General features: G+C 39.3%; 1 protein-coding gene across 4 annotated transcripts; it reads right to left on the minus strand.

Annotated features, from left to right (window-relative positions):
• Nucleotides 1-1155: 1155 nt before the first annotated feature.
• LOC124273539 lies at nucleotides 1156-18833 on the minus strand. 4 transcript variants are annotated; one of them, XM_046708819.1, is made up of 5 exons: nucleotides 18598-18833; nucleotides 6878-6985; nucleotides 2848-2929; nucleotides 1822-1983; nucleotides 1156-1315 (listed from the first exon to the last, which is right to left on the minus strand). In XM_046708819.1, exons 1-5 carry the CDS (start codon nucleotides 18724-18726, stop codon nucleotides 1233-1235), a joined length of 564 nt encoding a protein of 187 aa, XP_046564775.1. In that variant the 5' UTR covers nucleotides 18727-18833; the 3' UTR covers nucleotides 1156-1232. The 4 variants fall into 4 exon arrangements, with proteins under 4 accessions (XP_046564775.1, XP_046564776.1, XP_046564773.1 ...); XM_046708820.1 differs by lacking the exon at nucleotides 18598-18833 and adding an exon at nucleotides 7462-7620; XM_046708817.1 differs by lacking the exons at nucleotides 1156-1315; nucleotides 1822-1983; nucleotides 2848-2929; nucleotides 6878-6985 and adding exons at nucleotides 14864-15039; nucleotides 15405-15566; nucleotides 16606-16687; nucleotides 18069-18176 and having other exon boundaries at nucleotides 18598-18764.
• Between the last annotated feature and the right edge of the window lie 553 nt (nucleotides 18834-19386).

The following is a 19386-nucleotide window of genomic DNA, read 5'->3' on the forward strand; positions in this document are numbered from 1 at the left end:
GACGATAAAGATTCCAATGGTCAAAATAGCTGTGAAAATGTATGTAAACAGATCACTGATAATCCGTAATGACATCAAAAGATAAAAGGGGAAACACAATCTTTCCATTGGCCATGGTTTGGGCGTCGATGTATAATGTCCTCAGTACATATTCAGAACCAATTCATCTTAAAATCGTTCTGACATTTCCGTTCCATTTGAACCAATTCATGTTAAAATCGTTCTGACATTTCCGGCTGAATAAATATGTGTACATCTACCGTTTATTGGTCATTGTGTAGTAAAACCTTTAATTGACCATTCATAATTAGATGTTTTGCCAGACCAAACAAGAATGTTTTAATACCACATATTACAACATTCCAGCTATATTATGTCCACTGCAATGACCTGGTATACTTGCAGAAACACTACAAGATGAATATTATGTGATGGCGATAATCCTTACTTCCTTTTCTGTTCTCGGTTGTGACTACAGCGCTACACGAAAAACACAAAATGTGTGAAAAAGGACGCCGTCTATTCCAAATTCGTGCCTGCTACAAGGAGAGTTGACTCAATGTGTTATTCCTATTCAATAGTATTGATACAAAGCTTTTGCGAAAATAAATGTGCGTATCCTGTCCCACCCGCCACAATCCCATGCAAACGCATGTCAATTGTCCACCTTAAAACACGGGAACATATAGATCAAATGAAAAACAGGGAATGTCATTGGACATACTTTGTTGTCACTGATGGGCCAAGTGTCTTCCACATGTCTGCCATAAAACGTCATGACACGACATGACCAGTTTCGTCCAATGGTTGGATTCATAAGCAACCTGTGCTTGGTGTTATAAAAACTACTCGCGCTGTCGTATGATGACACTTAAAACCTCCAACCATTTCTTCGCCTGGTAAGACAAGTGAACACTTCACACTCATACATACATACATACATACATACATACATACATACATACATACATACACACATACATACATACATACATACATACATACATACATACATACATACATACATACATACATACATACATACATAGACTACACTGAACTTACGATGCCATTGCCAGAAAGGGTACAGATTTTAGTGATGTTGTGCTTGTAATTGAAAACAGAACTTGCCATACTTATAAGTAGTTTTTATTGATATAAAGATATTTGTATATTTTGTAAAGTCCAACAGACAACAATCGGGTCTACAAGATGAAGTGTGTCTGCCCACATTAACAGGAGAGGGGGACGTCGAAAGCAGTTGGATCCGTGATGCCTGTTTTATATCCGTTGAAGTATAGTTCTGTATCTGCAGCTGATGAAAAACATAATGTTTCATTGTAACTACAATCCATGTTCAGTGGAACATGATTTAAAGCAGAAAAACAGGAACTTCGATTTTGATTGGTCATTCCGAGGTTTCTAAAACTTAAAACTGGCACAAATCGAACCTCATGGTTTGGTGGTTACATCACCACAGTGGCATTACCTCCATCTTGTGTAGAGAATGATTTGATGCAAAACAACCCCATTCTACATCGTAATATAGATTATAAAATTACTCGATTTGATTGGTTAATCGGAGGTTTCTAATAATCTTTTGTTACATTTATGGTTTGGTGTTTGCATTACCGTGGTGGATAATATTTATTGCAATCTATTGTAAGTCTGCTGGTAACCTCACCCTTTCTTGAAAACGCATATTGTGTTTCCCTCCCGAAAGCAGCAAAAAGAGAATGTTTCATTCCTTCGAGATGGAAATCGGAACATTACCTCCTGGACTGCTGCACCCAAGTCGATCTGTGTAAAGTATCTACTTACGACTTGCTGCCTGGTTGAAGATACCCAAGTAGGTTAAGACACAGCCTGGGTCGGTGACGCCCATGGTTAGGTTGACAGATTTGATAGTCATCAACCAGTTGTCGGATTTCAACCCGCTTCCCTCAATGCCGATATAGCTTGAGCCAAGGTCTGTACTGTCGTCTACTCGGAAGGAGACCATTGACATGTTACAATTATTGTATTACAGATACATTGCTACTCTATCATGACACTTGCGATGTCACCACTGATACTGGTAGCAAAAGCGAATGCAAGATAGTAATACTGCCTGTTTTGCCAGACCCTTCAGGTGATAAGAATCTGTATCGAAACGTAATACTCGCGAAATAGATACCCACATGCACAATTCGGATTATTTGAAATATGTCTATCAAAACAATGAGCGTTCAAGTCACTACAACCCAACCTGAGACGAGCATGGATTATTTGACAAAATCTAGATCCAAAGTTTTTATCAAAGAGAATATTTCCTTGTTTGGTCTGTAATCGTGTTTTGAACGAATTTATTTATGAAACATTTATCAGAAATATTACATATTGTATGAAGAATATTATATCGAAGTTGACATAAAATATGCATTTATGGTATATATCTAATCATTTTAAATATATTGGGGCATTTTGACTACACCCTTCGGGGAATTTGACCAAACCTGGGGCAATTTGACTAAAACTCCGGCGCATTTTGTAGCTGGGGCGATTTGACTGGCACCCGATGAAGTTGTTATTAATGGCGTTTGCCAATATTGTACTTCCCAACTTATAAAATACCCATCAAATAAATATACGATGAGCATATGTTTCAAAGGTATAGCTTTGCATGAATTGTATGCCCTAAATAGCTTAAAACACATGCAATTCCGGTCCTAACATGTATTTCGGTGTATGCATTATTTCGATGGTGTGAAATCCGAATTTTGGTCCTGTGTTTATCACAATGTGACCACAAGAATCATTTCTATAAATTTCATGAAGAAAGATCACTTTTCACCCTGACACACGTACTCGGGATGCAGTTTGGCAGAAGCACGCCAGTTGGGGCGTCCTTGGTACATGTTCCATCGGCCAAGATGGTGTAGCGTTCATTCTGCAAATCAAAATATATTTTAAACATTCCTGCGGTATGCATAACACGCAGCACGCATGTAGCACCTAGAAGGTTAAGTGAGGTGAAATGGGGTTTACCGTAACACTTAAGAATATTTCGCTCATATGACGAATGCATGCGTGTCCTTGTTTTACCCATTAATGCCGAGCGATAGGCTGGGACCAACAAGTATCATATTTTTGGTATGGCGCGGTCGGGAATCGAACCCGCGTCCTTCCGCTCTCCGGGCGGACGCTCTAACCATTACACCACGAAGGCGGTGTAACACGTAGAACCATATCTCAATTACCTGTATGTAACACGCAGAACCGTATCTCAATTACCTGAGTGTATATAACACGTAGAACCGTATCTCAAATACCTTATATAACACGTAGACCTATACCTCAATTACCTGTATGTAACACGTAGAGCCGCACAATTACATGTCTATAAAACGTACAACCATTCCCAAATGAGCAGAATTTACCAGGGACAACCCAACTTTAAAGGGGAAGTGTACACGAATAAATCACATTTATTCTCATGTGAATCAAAGTGAACTGTTTTAATTAGTTAATACTAATGTTTAAAAATATACACTCATTTTTCTTACAATGTAAGTATAACCCTCAAAGTAAGTGCTGAAATGTTATGCCAATATGAGGCCTTTGTTTGCCGAGCTAAACAGGCCAGAGTTACCGCCCTTTGATTATGACGTAATTGGTGCCACTTGATTTTAAATTGGCCCCCTGTCTAGTCCCAAATCAAAAGATAATAATGCTGAAATTAATCACGTGAAAAAGGTTTGTGAAAATACGAAAGAAGCATAAGAATATAGAAAACGTAAGCAGCAGGACAGATTGATCGTGTGTATTTTCATTCATAACCTCACCTCAATGAAAATACCAAATATGTATAACAATGTTGACGTCCGTATGACATCACTATCGGGACGCACTGACACGAGTACGCCGGACTTTTTGAAGGAAATTTTCGTTGTTTCAAGAAAAGTATATGCATAAATGTGACATGTAAGTAGTCCGACAATTCTGTGAGTCTGCTGGTTGTTATTTTCTTTTTGTTTTCATTGTGACCAAGGGAAACAGAAAGAAATTAAGAGAAGTACCGTCATCGTTGTGCGTTAGTTTGTGTCAGTCATGCTTTCAGAAACTGTAATATGTTGTGATGAATCTAGAAAATCATGGGAATACACCTATTTTACATAACTATGGCTTGCTACGATACCTTTCCCATGCATGCTCTAAAACTAATGAGCAAGTGTATGCAACAAGTAGGCGAATTGATACACTATATAAAATCTGAGATTGGCTTTGTTTACATTTCAACAAGTGGTCCTTTCCCAGCGCGGCATCTGTTAAATTACGTTTGATTTCATTGAAACACTTCGAATTGGTGACAAAATCCATTTGTCAGTTTATTTTGATTTGTATGATGAATTCAGGGATTCGTGTAAGGAAGGTGGTGTTGAATTACACAATTGATTTTATGGGTGAAACATAACCGACATACATGTGACGTGATTTTATAAACGTTCTGTACTATGGTTGAAAATTCACTTTGACGTTAATTGTGTTTGCGTATTTTCCTTAACATTCTCAGCGAATTCTCGGTTCATCGACAATGTTTCAGAACGAGCATTGGTGATTCGATCATACAACAACAAAACTACCGCTGATCACAATTATACGTCTTTTTCTTCTAAATTCAAATCTCCCAGTAAAATTTGACATTTGAATTAAGGCATACTATAAATTCAATGGTGATTTAGTAATGTGTCAAAACTGGCGAGAGTTACGATGCATGTAATTTTCAGTATATTTGATCAACAATGAGCGGATGATATCATAGAAAACGAATTTCAAACAGAGTTTAAAACTGCAAATTGCATTTATCTTCGTGATGTATTTGGAATGGTATCGATATCAAAGTGAAGGTGGAAGAGGAGGGACATATCGTAAGATTTATGAAGGAATTTTAGTAACAAACGTAGAATGCCGGCACATTCACCGATGGCAAGGTATATGTGGTGCATATACGTTTTAGTTTTTGTGAATAAAGATACTGTTGGAAAGGCGACCGACTCAGGTTGAATGTTATACAATTTGGTTACGTGGTAACACTTTTAGTACAATGTATACCCAAGATTGTTTTCAAACTGCAACGTCATTACAGTGTAGAGCTGACCGCATTGCCAAATGACGGCCAGGCAACAGGTGGATTAAAACAGTAGCCTGTGCATCGAGACACATGAACCACTCATATACCTGCACCCCGTGAAATGGGTCTAATAAGTCTAGAACGATGTCATTCGTTTATCAGTCGGGCACCAATGACGTCATTACCAAGGGACATAAGCCATGGTGTGTTTGGACATAAAACTCTCGGTAAATGTTGAAAATATGAATTGAGATAAAGCAAAAAATAAATTAGTTTCTTCTGATATATGTACTGGTTTGGATATAAAACTACTTGATAAACACTTTTTATGATGAAAAGTGCAAGACAAAAAGGTAAATTTTCATGAACACTTGCCCTTTAAAGGTCACATGCAACGTAAAACACAACTTTGCAGATTCTGATACCTTTCGGTATGGACTTACAGATACAAATCATCAAACATGCAGATTCAACTTATAAAGTTGAAAAATAACGCGATGAAAAAAAACGCGCGAAATCGGAGTTCAAACGTTTCACTAATTTTCCCACGACTTCATAGCACGTGCGCAGTGAAATAGGTTCGCGCAACTTGGAAGCGGGCTGTCTGGTGAATACTCGGTGAAGGCTTTGGTGTGAGCTATTTTCATAATGTTTTGTTGATATCTCACAGGCGCGAGCTTTTTATATGTTATGACAGTAAATAAACTGTTTATATAATTTCATTTGTCTATTTCACCACACGTTCTTCTTACCGAGTCACTTTCTCAGTTCGATACTTAAAAGCAATGTCATTATTTAGCGTTGACAGAATTTCTAACTGTGATATAGATATGTCGCTGTCACAGACAAAACTCAATGTCTTGTTTTATTGACACCTGTGTGTCTGCCTGCCTGTCTGCTAATGACAATATTCAATACACAACTGCGATCACTGACCACATGCAATTTGAACTTAACACCAATCAGGCTATACACCATAAACAAAACGCATTGATTTATGGCCCAAGTTCGGTCTCTGTCACATTATGTAATTACACAGACAGGCAGGTGTGATACTTGAACACATGACATGTTATGATGTCTGTTGATTGCTAAATGTTATACACAAAAAAATGAGCATGTATTTACAAAACCCAACATCTCTATGTATACACACACAATGAGCCGTGCAGGAGGCACCTGCTAATGAACCAGCCGTTACACTTGAGTGCACACCCACCCGCTCTGACTGGGTTCGGTATCCCGGCTGCTTCGTTTCGAGGGAGGTAACCCCAAGTACAAAATATTGCACTTTTGATTTGCGATTATACGCTTATAATTTTGTTTATTTGTTTTTTTCATAATCAGCAATGCATATTATATGTCATGAAGAAGTGATAATTGTGTTTTAATTATGTTTGATTTTTTTGGTTGCATGTGACCTTTAATTAAGGTGCCCTGATGAACCATACCCAAATAGTCTGTTCACAAAAATGTGAGGTAAGGTGAGATCACTGATGTATTGCAAATTGTCGACACTTCTTTTGTATACCCTAATGCTGCCTGCCTTCAGGATAACAGCAAGTACCATATCTAAACGTCTTTTTGCAGGAATTTACTGTATGAATCGAAACCCGACTTCCAACCGCTGGACAAACTCTCTGTCCACAAAACAACGAGCATCAGTTAACGGTTGAACCATTCCTCAATGAATTCTATGCAGGATGACGAACAACATCTCACTATGGCTTTGGTGACTATTTTCAATGTACAGATGACTGGTGCTACCTTTTGATACGACGTGACAATTCTGGTTGACTTCGTAATTAATCCATACACAGTGTACTGAATGGACGTAGCTCCGTTGTTCCAGTCGTAGTAGAAGTCAGCATTTACCTAAAATGTATAACGCAAGATGAATGATTTTACAGACATTGTTAAACAATGTGGGGGAGGGAGATTTTCAACGTGAACATTTAGAGCAGATACATTCCAGATGTAACTACTTTCGTTTTGTTCTGGATTTGAAAATACTACCTAGGTATTGAAATATAACTACTTTTGACATGTTATGAGGGAAAAAAACAACATCGACTACTACTGCTACTATTACTACTACTACTACTACTACTACTACTACTACTACTACTACTACAGACCGCCGGCAGACCGCCGGCAAATCGATAACGCTTTAATATTACTGAATGCAGCATTAAACAACAAACGAACTTCTTCTGTCATTCTGTCATTTTGGGGTTCTCGAGTACACTGTACTGTTGAAGTTGAAGTTAAGCGTATCTCTTATGTCCACACAAATAAAATTTAATGTCACACACTAGTGGCTATGATAAACGTAATCGTTTGGTACTTACGTTATTTCCTTGGAAGGGTGCGCGAACATCAAACACTTTGGCTGACCAAGCGATTCCAATACAGCAAGGTGTAGCTTGAGCCTTGACGGCCGCCAGGCAAGACAGAGTGACGAGAAGTAGCAGCATGTTGGACGTCAGACGTTGGATGGAATGGTGGTGATCAACGGGCCGCCAGTTTTATAGGCACTGGATACGTTTCTGCGAATTTTCCCCCCTTACCTGATGAAATCAGGAACAGCGTTCTATCCAATCAACGTTAATAGATAGCGTTTCAGTGACACGTTAGGCCACACAATCGTGTGGAAAGTGAAACATATTTGAAATCTGTGAGCGTGTGTAAACTTGAGATGCATGTCATCTCGGGTTTAACAGTGCAGCCAACATATAACGGTTCCTCATTGCAAACACATGACAATATTTGTTCGAGCAAACGGACCATATCAAGCTTATCTGTTCTCCATGAGATTATGTTTTAAAGTTCATGACGATTCAGTGCATATTTCGCAATCAGAGTCCACGTTGCGAAACATGAAATGTACTAAGCGATGTCTGTCCGTTGGACAATATTGTTTCTGGGTCAAGGTAATGTAATTATACCCTCTTATTATCTGGCTTTTCACGGTCCTCCCAACGCATTTTCAATGTAGATTTGCATTACTTCAGTTGTGCGGGGTTACACGTGTGGGTGACACGACCTGGTCCGTATTGAGACTTTATGGTCGAGCTGATGTGCATAAGCTTCGGTAGAAATGGTAAAATTTGCGTGAAGCCACACGTGGTAGACCGGATCGTTGCAACATATGACGCATGACGCAACCCCCTCACTAGATATCGACTTCAAAAGGGCGTTATTGTGATTTGATGACCAGAAATACGAAAGCAACCACACGTGTCCTTTAAGTGCATTCAGTTTGCTGTTTCGTGTTATATGTATATATATAGTTTATTTTATATAGGGCTGCACGGTATTACCGGTATACCGGTAAACCGCAATACGAAATTGTAACAAATGCGTATCGCGATACGTTAATGACGTACCGGTATACCGCCAAAGATTTCGTTTTTTTAATTTTAACCCATTCAACACCGCACATAAGACTTCCGCCCGTATACCCCCTAAATTGTAATGGTGAGGAAAAAGATATATATGCATATTCAGGTTATATGGGTGGTGGTCGTGGGTGGGGATTGGGCGGAAGTCTTTCCAAATGATTGGCAACGGGTCCACTTAAAAATTGTCAAAGTGCAAAGTATGGACGTTTCGAGGGAATCATTAAAATTGAATAAACTAATGAATAAAATCTACAGTTTTCATAAAAGTTGTTAAACGTACATCTAAGTTACTATTTCCATCTTTTCGTGCGGGGGCGGTTGGGTAGCCTAGTGGTTAAAGCGTCGTCTCGTTACGCCGAAGACCCGGGTTCGATTCCCCACATGGCCACAATGTATGAAGCCCATTTCTGGTGTACCTCGCCGTGATATTGCTGGAATATTGCTAAAAGTGGCGTAAAACCATACCCATTCACTCTTTTCGTGCGATCATGTTATGCAAGTCAAGTAACCTCAATATTCATGCTCGGACACGATGTTAAATGAGAAATCATTTGCATAAAGAATTTTTGTCATTGGTCGCCATCTAAGACGATACGTCCAGTAAGTTCCATAATTTACGTATATATGGCGATTTGTTGCTTAACGCGTTCAAAATAGCATTATTGTACCCACAACTTTTGTCTAAACGTTTTCGTTTATGAAGACGGTATCCATTGCTGTAATATGATTGGCTTACGAGCATGATTTTTACCAATGACGAACCTTATAGCAGACTGGCGAAAAATCGTCATTAGGAACCAATCTTTATCCAATAAAATCGCTTCTTACATCTGCGAAAAGACTGCTGGCAAGGTTACTATGATATTATTGATGATAAGAGCTTTGGAACAATACCCGCCATAAATGAATCTTCTAGAGTGTTGTTCATACGGAGCTTCGAAAACGGAGGCATTTCCCAATATTGTGTCCCGTTACCGGGTGAAAAGCCAAGGTTATCGGGAAATAGGCAACCATACATCTTATTTAATTAATATTTATATAATAATTTTCTGATTACGTAAAAATCAAATATAAAAGAAATACTAGTAGGTAAGAGGATATTATGGCATCTTACAAATGGATTAAAATAGCGGGAGTCTACGTCTCCTTCGTGGTTTATATGGACATTTTAAGTGTGTAAATTTGTATTACTATTACAAATATATTTATTTAAGTTGAAGTTGTATTATTTGAATAATATGACAAACATACCTTTGGTATTTATCAACAGTTGGATTAGACCTAAAGAATTTAAATGGTGTATGACATGGCAATAATGTTTCACGAGCTGATATTTTCCTTGATAAACGCTGGCTTCTATCTTATTATAAGGTTATATTTCTCATGTTTCATTTTTTTCATTATTCTATTTAGTCTAAAGAAAGTGTACTTTACCTGATACAGAGTGACTTTTGCCCATCGTTAGTGTTTTGTTAAATCATTTCTTCATGTGAATGTGTACCAAACGTCATTCATGAAATAGGTATGTTAATAATACCTTTATTCAAAGACAAAGGTGCAGAAATCATCGTTTTGATTAGAATGTGCACTTCAAGATCATGTCACATGATTGTGACATCAATTAATTTTTTATTGAGTAATACAGATGTGTACAGTAAAACTCTTCATATTATTTGAAATTCAACATCCTTTTCTGTTTAAAGAAGTTAAAGTATATAAATGGGTGGGTCGATGGAGGACATGGTGTAAGCTAGTTTCAGTTGAATTTGTCATATGTATGAAATGAGAAATCATACATTTATCTGCGTTAACTTTCCTTTGGACAGCAGTTACAATTAAAAGAAAGACTTGTTGAAAGTTTTTTTCATTCGTAAAGCGTAGGGCTAGTAAGTTTTGGAAAGGACTAGCAACATACAAAATCCACTAGCCCGGAGGGCCAGTTACATTTTTAGTTAGAGTCGATCCCTGCTGTTTTAAAATAGAAATATACACAGAAAAATGTTCTGGATTTTCCTTTTCTTGCACTATGAAAGAATCTATGCAATGCACAATGGTTACTCACATATACTGTGATTCAATATAAGGTAAAAGAATGTCAAAGTGGACGGATCTCAAAAACTGTTCTTTCACAATATATTGCAATACGTATCGCGATACAGAACAGTGTATCGCAATAAATCGCAATACGTATCACAATACAAAACAGTGTATCGCAATATATTGCAATACGTATCGCGATACAGAAGAGTGTATCGCAAAGTATCGCAATACCAAATTTGAGCCAATACACAGCCCTAATTATAGTTTATAGTTTTATAACATTTGGTATATGCATAAACGCGAGATAAGAATATATCTCTGACAAGCTTAAATGCATGTATATCTAGAACTAAAATACATTATCTGTCGTGGTCATTTATGGACGTGTTCCGATAATCTCGTCAAATGCTTAAAGTTACGACCTTTGCTAAGGTCTAGTAGATAGTGTGTCTGCTCGGAGAGCGGAAGGTCGGTAGTTCGATCCTCTGGTCGTGTCATGCCAAATCACATCAAACATGGTACTGCCTGTTGCATTTCACAAATTGTTTTTTCGGTGAACTTCAGACTTGTTCTGAATATTCGGAGACAGAGGTCTAACTGTATCTATGGTCACTATTGATGGTAACAAATTATGGATGTAGGTTTTTCCCTGAAATTATGTAGTGCCAGAAAAAAAGAAATTTAAATCAAATGTGACCGAAATGATCGTGGCTTCTTTCTTAAATTGCAAACGTTGAGGGCAATCTTTTGATTTGGTCAACAATATGGCGAAAATTCCATTTATATCAAACACTTTCTGTGAATATCACGTATATAAATATACTACGCCAACGTCCAAGATAACACAGTCTCGATTTTCCGACGATAAAGATTCCATTCGACAAAATTATGTAAACAGAACACTGATAATCGGTAATGGCACCAAAAGTTTAAGGGTAAACACAATTTTTTCCATTGGCCATTATTTGAGCATCGACCATTTGGATTGCCCTTTGTTCTTCCGTGTCATCGTGACCGCGTGTAACAACATGAACATAACGAAGTCCCATGAAAGACGGTGACACCAGTCACGATGTTCATGTTTGCGACTATTTACATGTCGTCCAGGACTGTTTCCCTGTTGCAGGATTTTACAAGTACGGTCACCTGACTGGCTTGATTCATTTAGAAGGCGTGAACCTACTGAAAATTGCTTGCAAAGCGTATCGATACAGGTTCATCAGCAGAGATCCAAATAGGTTCCTAACCAAAAGCGTCCGCTTATCTGATGAACAGATTCCTAATTGAACTCGATGCCCATTCAGTGTATATTTAGTAATATTTGTCAACGTTTGCAAAATACAAAGATCAAGGACACGACATACATACATACACTGACAGTGCCATAATCAGTTCCATTAGGATACACCGCCGTTCTAAAACATGGGTATGCAGAATGTCAAGTCACAAGAATAAAAATGCGAAATTTCTCAGTTCAATATCGTGTATGGCCGCCCCGCGCATTCACCACTGCCAAACACCGCCTCCTCATCGACTGCCTGATGCTTGTGAACACGTGGTTGGGGATTCTGCGCCATTGCTCTTGCAAGGCAGCGCCAAGTTCCAGCAAATTCTGAGGTTGGTTCCTAAGACCACGAAGCCTTCTCCCAAGTGCTTCCCAAACGTGCTCTATTGGATTAAGGTCAGGGGACCTCGATGGCCAGTCCATGACGTTGATTCCAGCGTTTTGAAGGAAATTTCGTGTCAACATCGCGGTATGCGGCCGAGCATTATCATGCTGGAACTGTAGACCTGGGCCATGAAAGAAACGAGTTCAGGGGTGAGCACCTGGTCGCGGTAAACAGCAGCTGTGAGGTTTCCACGGATGACCAGAAGTCGGGAAAGGTTGTTCCCACAGAAAGCACCCCACACCATGCAACTTCCGCCCCCGAATCTGTCGACTTCCTGTACACAACATTGGGCATACCGTTCACGACGTCATCTCCAGACTCTATGCATGCCGTCCGCGAATCTGAGGGTAAACCTGGATTCATCGCTAAAGACGACTCGATTCCAGTCTCTCTGGGTGCATCGGAGGTGACGTTGGGCCCACAGCATACGTTGACGTTGATGAAGCGGCGTCAATATTGGCCCACGATATGTTCGTCGAGAATGGAGATTGGCAGCTCGCAACCGATTTCGAATGGTCTGTGAGGACAGTCGACCTCTAAACATCTCAGCCCTGGTTCGTGTAGCCGGCAGAAATCTGTCACGTAGGTGACGTAGGACGATTTGACTGTCTTCTGCTCGTGACGTCACACGTGGACGACCCGACCTTGGGCGATCAGAAGTGGTGCCAGTTTGTTGTAGACGACCTCGCAAGTCATACACAGTACGACAGCTACATCCCATTGCTCTTGCGACGTCAATAACTGATCTTCCCGCTTGCAACATGCCAACGGCACGTTCACGTTGCACATTTGACAATCGTGGCATTTCAAGTACCGTTAGAACTGTGGTTTAAAAGTGTTTTTTCAATTCTTGAGGCCAATGCAAACACGTGCATATGAAGAAAACTTCGATGCGAAGATCACGTGATCGACTGCACGTGCAAAACCTGATTTGGCACTAACGTCATTTGCACGACGAATGGATGGGTTTGTGTGGGTTTTGTTAACGTTTTTCTAGAGTCGAAAGATAAGGATCCCATTTCGGATACATAGATGTATCATCAGAGAAAAAGTATTCATTATTTTTCAAATTACATTTTGTTAAGTTTCTTTTTTGACTCAGTTGTGGTTGTGTGCGTACGTGTGTGTGCGTGTGTGTTATTAAAACAGGCTAACAGGAAGTTTATTGGCCTCTACGTGCATATGGAGTGCTTGGATCTCTATTGGCAACAGATTCCAATGGTATTGAGGTAACCATCAGGGGACAACGCCAGAAGGTCCTCACAAAGCTTTCGCATTATAATCAGAACAGTGAGAATTGTATCTAAAGACTGAATGTATATTTGAATGGTTCAGTAGGTGGGAAGGGCAAATTGAAACATGTGCAGACGTACTTTTCAGCTATTTTGCTTGTATCATGTATTTGTCGCTTCAGAGGATCAGAAGATTTTTAAATGTTATTTTTCTGTTTGGGTGTTCACTGTGAATAATGTCTCACTGTAAGCTCACATTCATGTATGTACATGTAACTATTGTTAACTAAGAAAGGCAAGTGTTGTCATTCCAACACGCTATAATCCCCGGTTCATCGAATGTTCGAACAATTGTTACGCCCTAGACATTTGCTACAGAAAGGGAAAACTAATAATGTCATTTTAATGTCCTCAATACATATTTAGAACTAATTTATCTTAGAATCGTTCTGACATATAGCCCATTTGAAGTTAAGTTAAGTTTGAGATTTACGGCTGAATAAATATGTGCATATTTACCGTTTATTTGTCAGTGTGTAGCGAAACCTTTAATTGACCATTCATAAACAGATGGTTTGCCAGACCAAACACGAATGTTTTAATGCCACAGATTACAACATTCCAGCTATATAATGTCCACTGCAATGGCCTGATATAGTTGTGGAAACACTACAAGATGAATATTATGTGATGACAAGTCCTTTTTTCCTTTTCTGTACTCGGTTTTTACTACAGCTCTTACACAAAATGTGTGAAAAGGGACGCCGCCTATTCCAAGTTCGTGCCTGCTACATGGAGAGTTGTGCTATTGCTATTAAATAGGAATGATGCAAAGCGGTTGCAAAAAAGAAGTTGCCTATCCTGTCCCATCCGTCACAATCAATGCAAAGGCTAGTCAATTGTCAACCTTAAAGCATGGGAACATATAGATTAAATGAAATATTGGGAATGACATTCGACATACTTTGTTGTCACTGATGCGCCAAGTGTCTTCCACGTGTCTACAATAAAACGTCATGACACGACATGACCAGTTTCGTCCAATGGTTGGATTCATAAGCAACCTGTGCTTGGTGTTATAAAAAACTACTCGCGTCTACAAGTGCACACTCACGCCTCGTAAGACAAATGATGACTGCACACTCAGGCAAACATGCATACACATGCACATACATACATACATACATACATACATACGCACACACATACACACATACATACATACATACATACATACATACAGACATACATACATACATACACATACACACACACATACATACATACATACATACATACATACATACATACATACATACATACATACATACATACATACATACATACATACATAAAGGGTAGAGACTCTTGTGGTGTTGTGCTTGTAATTGAAAGCAGAACTTGCCATACTTTTAAATAGGTTTTATTGATTTAAACATCATTTCTATATTTTGTGATAGCCAACAATCGGGTCTACAAGATGACGTGTGGCTGCCCTTATTCACAGGAGATGGGGATGTCAAAAGCAGTTGGATCCGTGGTGCCTGTTTTATATCCATTGAAGTATAGTTCTGTATCTGTAGCTGATGAAAAGCAGAATGTTCATAGTAAATACAAAGCATGTTGTGGAGAGAATGATTTGATGCAAAACAACTCCATTCTACATGGTAATATAGATTTTAAAGATACTGGATTTTGATTGGTTAAACGGAGGTTTCTAATGCTTTTTGCTACATTTATGGTTTGGTGTTTCAATTACCGTGATGGCTAATATTTATTGCAGTCTATTGTAAATCTACCAGTAACCTCACTTTATATTGAAAACGCAGATTGCGTTTCCCTCCCGAAAGCAACAAAAAGGCAATGTTTCATTCCTTCGAGATCGAAATCGGAACATTACCTCCTGGACTTCTGCGCCTGCGTCGATCTTTGTAAAGGATCTACTCACGACTTGCTGCCGGGTTGTTGACTCCCAAGTAGGTTAAAACACAGTCGGGGTCGGTGACGCCCATGGTTATGTTGATAGAACCGTTGATAACCACCCAGTTGTTGGACTTCATCCCACTTGATTCAGTGCCGATGTAGCTTGAGCCAATGTCTGCACTGTCGTCTACACAGAAGGAAGCCACTGATATGTTACAGTAACTGTATTATAAGAGAGGACTATTCTATAATGACACTTGCGATGTCACCACTCGGCCTTTTAATCCCTCTAAACAAGCACCTCACAATGGAGAGATAATAAGACGTGTTAGCTTGCATAATACAGCCTGTTTTGCCAGACCCTTTAGCTGATAAGAATCTTTAGCGAAATAGATCAAGTTGTTATTAATGGCCTTTTCCAACATTGTACTTCTAAAATGTCCCTCAAAGAAACGTACGATGAGCATATGTTTCAAAGGTATAGGATGCATGAAATGTATGCCCCAAATATCTTCAGTCTAAGTAAACTTAGGCTCAGTATTATTCGTTACACTGCTATTCTGAGTCTAACAAAACCTAGTAGAAGGTCGCGTGAGCTAACCTTTTTGACTGACCAATTAGAACACAGCTTACCAAATCGCGAAAGTTAACATTCGCACATACCGTTTGAACCTTTACCTCAAAAACTCGAACGACTCCGAATGCTATTTTCCGCACGATCGCTTCCGAGTGATACACGCAATGAGTACACAGTCGCTGAAAATAGCGTTTTTGTCAATATTCAAGGATGTTATCTTGCGAAAAATATAAGCAAACTGTAACCATGCATTAGAAACCCACAAGCGTATATACTGCAGGTCAAATCTCTGTGTTTTATGCGCATTTTCGTTTGTTGACAGATCAGTGTCAGCGACCAGGGATGAGAAAATACAAAAACCGTTCTGTAAGTCCCCCCAAACTCTAACAAGTAGCCGTTGCCTGATTGGTTAAATTCGTTCGGCCGTCTTGCGTTTGATTGGACGGTCATAGGTCGCAAATAATACTGAGTCTCAGTTTACTTAGACTGCAAATAGCTTGAAACACACAATTCCGGCATGTATTTCCTACAGTGTATGCATTTATTTCGATGGTGTGAAATCCGACTTTTGGTCCTGTGTTTATCACAACGTGACCACATGAATCATTTCTATAAATTTCATGATCACTTTTCACCCTGACACACGTACTCGGAATGCACTTTGGCAGAAGCACGTCTATTGGCACGTCCTTCGTACATGTTCCATTGGCCAAGATGGTGTAGCGTTCATTCTGGAAAATCCAAAATATATTTGAAAAAGTCCTGCAGTATGTACAACACGCAGCGCGTATGTACCAGTAAACACGTAGAAGGTGGGTGAGGTGAGGTGAGATGAGGTGAGGTGAAATGGGGTTGAACGTCACACTTAAACATATTTTACTCATTAATGCCAAGTGCCAGGCAACGACCAACAAGTACCAAATTTTAACGTCGTTTGGTATGACGCGCCCGGGGATCGAACCCGCGACCTTCCGTTCTCCAGAAAGGCGCACTAACATTACACCACGCAGGCGGTGTAACACATAGAACTATGCCTCAATTACCTGTATGTAACACGCAGAACCGTACTTCAATTACCTGCATGCTACACACCAAACCATACATCCATTACCTGTATGTTACCTGTATATGCTAACACAAACCAGATACCGTACTTCAATTACCTGCATGCTACACACCAAACCATACATTCATTACCTGTATGTAACACACAGAACCGTACTTCAATTACCTGCATGCTACACACCAAACCATACATCCATTACCTGTATGTAACACACAGAACCGTACTTCAATTACCTGCATGCTACACACCAAACCATACATCAATTACCTGTATGTAACACACAGAACCGTGCTTCAATTACATGCATGCTACACACCAAACCATACATTAGTTACCTGTATCTAACACGCAGAACCGTACTTCAATTACCTGCATGCTACACACAAAACCATACATTAATTACCTGTATGTAACACACAGAACCGTACTTCAATTACCTGCATGCTACACACCAAACCATACATCAATTACCTGTATATAACACGCAGAACCGTACTTCAATTACCTGCATGCTACACACCAAACCATACATTAATTACCTGTATGTAACACGCAGAGCCGTACCTCAATTACCTGCATGCTACACACAAAACCATACATCAATTACCTGTATGTAACACGGAAGGCCGCACGACAATTACATGTCTGTAAAACGTGCAACCAATTCCAAATGAGCAGGAATTATCAGGGGCAACCAAACTTCAATACAAGTGCCCGAATGAACCATACCCAAATAATCTGTTCACAAAAAGGTGAGATGAGGAGCGATCACTGGTGCAAGTACAGCAAATTGTCGACACTTCTTTTGTATACCCTAATGCTGCCTGCCATCAGGATAACAGCAAGTACCATATTTAAACGTCTTTTTGTATAATTACTGCAGGAATCGAAACCCGACTTCCCCCCGTGGACAAACGCTCTGTCCACAAGATAACGAGCATCAGTTAACGGTTGAACCATACCTCAATGAATTCTAGGTAGGATGGCGAACAACATCTAACTGTGGAATTGGTGACTATTTCCAATGTACAAATGAATAGTGATACCTTTAGATAGGCCGTAACAATTTTGGTTGACTTCGCAATTAATCCATACACAGTGTACTGGATGGCAGTAGCTGCTTTGTCGTAGTCGTAGTAGAAGTCAGCATTGATCTAAAATGTATAATACAAGACCAATGATTTTACAGACAATGTTATACAATGAGGGAGATTTTCAATGTGAAAATACTACAAAGGTATCTAAATATAACTACTTAATAATATAACAACAAACAACTACTACTACTACTACTACTACTACTACTACTACTACTACTACTACTACTACTACGTAGATCGTTGCTCATGATTTTTTTTATCACTGAACTCAATTATTTACAGACCGCCGGGTTGTATTTTTACTGAGTGCAGCGTTAAACAACATGCGAATATCTTCCACTATTATTGCTATTTTGTGTTTCTCGAGTACACCATACCGTTGAAGTTGAAGTTACACGTATCTCTTCTGTCCACACAAAATATAATCTATTGTCAAAAACATGTCGCTATGGTAAACATGATATTTTGTACTTACGTTATTTCCCTGGAAGGGCGCGCGAACATCAAACACTTTTGCTGACCAAGCGGTTTCCATGCAGCAAGGTGTAGGTTGTGCCTTGACGGTCGCAAGGCAGGACAGAGTGACCAGGAGCAGCAGCAGCATGTTGGACGTCAGACGTTGGAGTGAATGGTGGTGATCAACTGGCCGCTAGTTTTATAGGCACTGGATACGTTTCTGCGACTCTGTACCTCCTTACCTGATGAAATCAGGAACAGCGTTCTATCCAATTAATGTTAATAGATACCGTTTCAGTGTGACGTTAGGTCACAGAACTGTGTGGAAAGTGAAACATATTTGAAATCTGTGAACGTGTGTAAAACTTCAGATGTATGTCACCTCAGGTTAGACACTGCAGCCAACATTTATCAGTTCGTCATTGCAAACACATAAGAATATTTGTTCGAGCAAACGGACCACATTAAGCTTATCATTTCTCTACGGCATTATGTGTTCACGTTCCTAACGATTTAGTGCATATTTCGCAATAAGAATCCACGTTGCGTAACATGGAATCTACTGAGATAAGTCTGTCCTTTGGACGACATTGTTTTTAAGAGGTCAAGGAAATTTGATAATACTCTCTCGTAATCTGTCTCTCTCCCACAAGGAGACAAGTTTTCACGATCCATCCTTCGTATATTCATTGTATATCTCGCACTTTCATTTCTTTTTTTGTGGGGGGTTACACGTGTGGGTGACACGAACTGGTCAGTATTGAGACATCATGTTTGGACCCTGTCCTTGACATACATTTTTCTGTAC

The sequence above is a fragment of the Haliotis rubra genome, unplaced genomic scaffold (genome assembly GCF_003918875.1).
Source record: "Haliotis rubra isolate DU_JTF1 unplaced genomic scaffold, ASM391887v1 Scf1813, whole genome shotgun sequence".
Taxonomy (NCBI): domain Eukaryota; kingdom Metazoa; phylum Mollusca; class Gastropoda; order Lepetellida; family Haliotidae; genus Haliotis; species Haliotis rubra.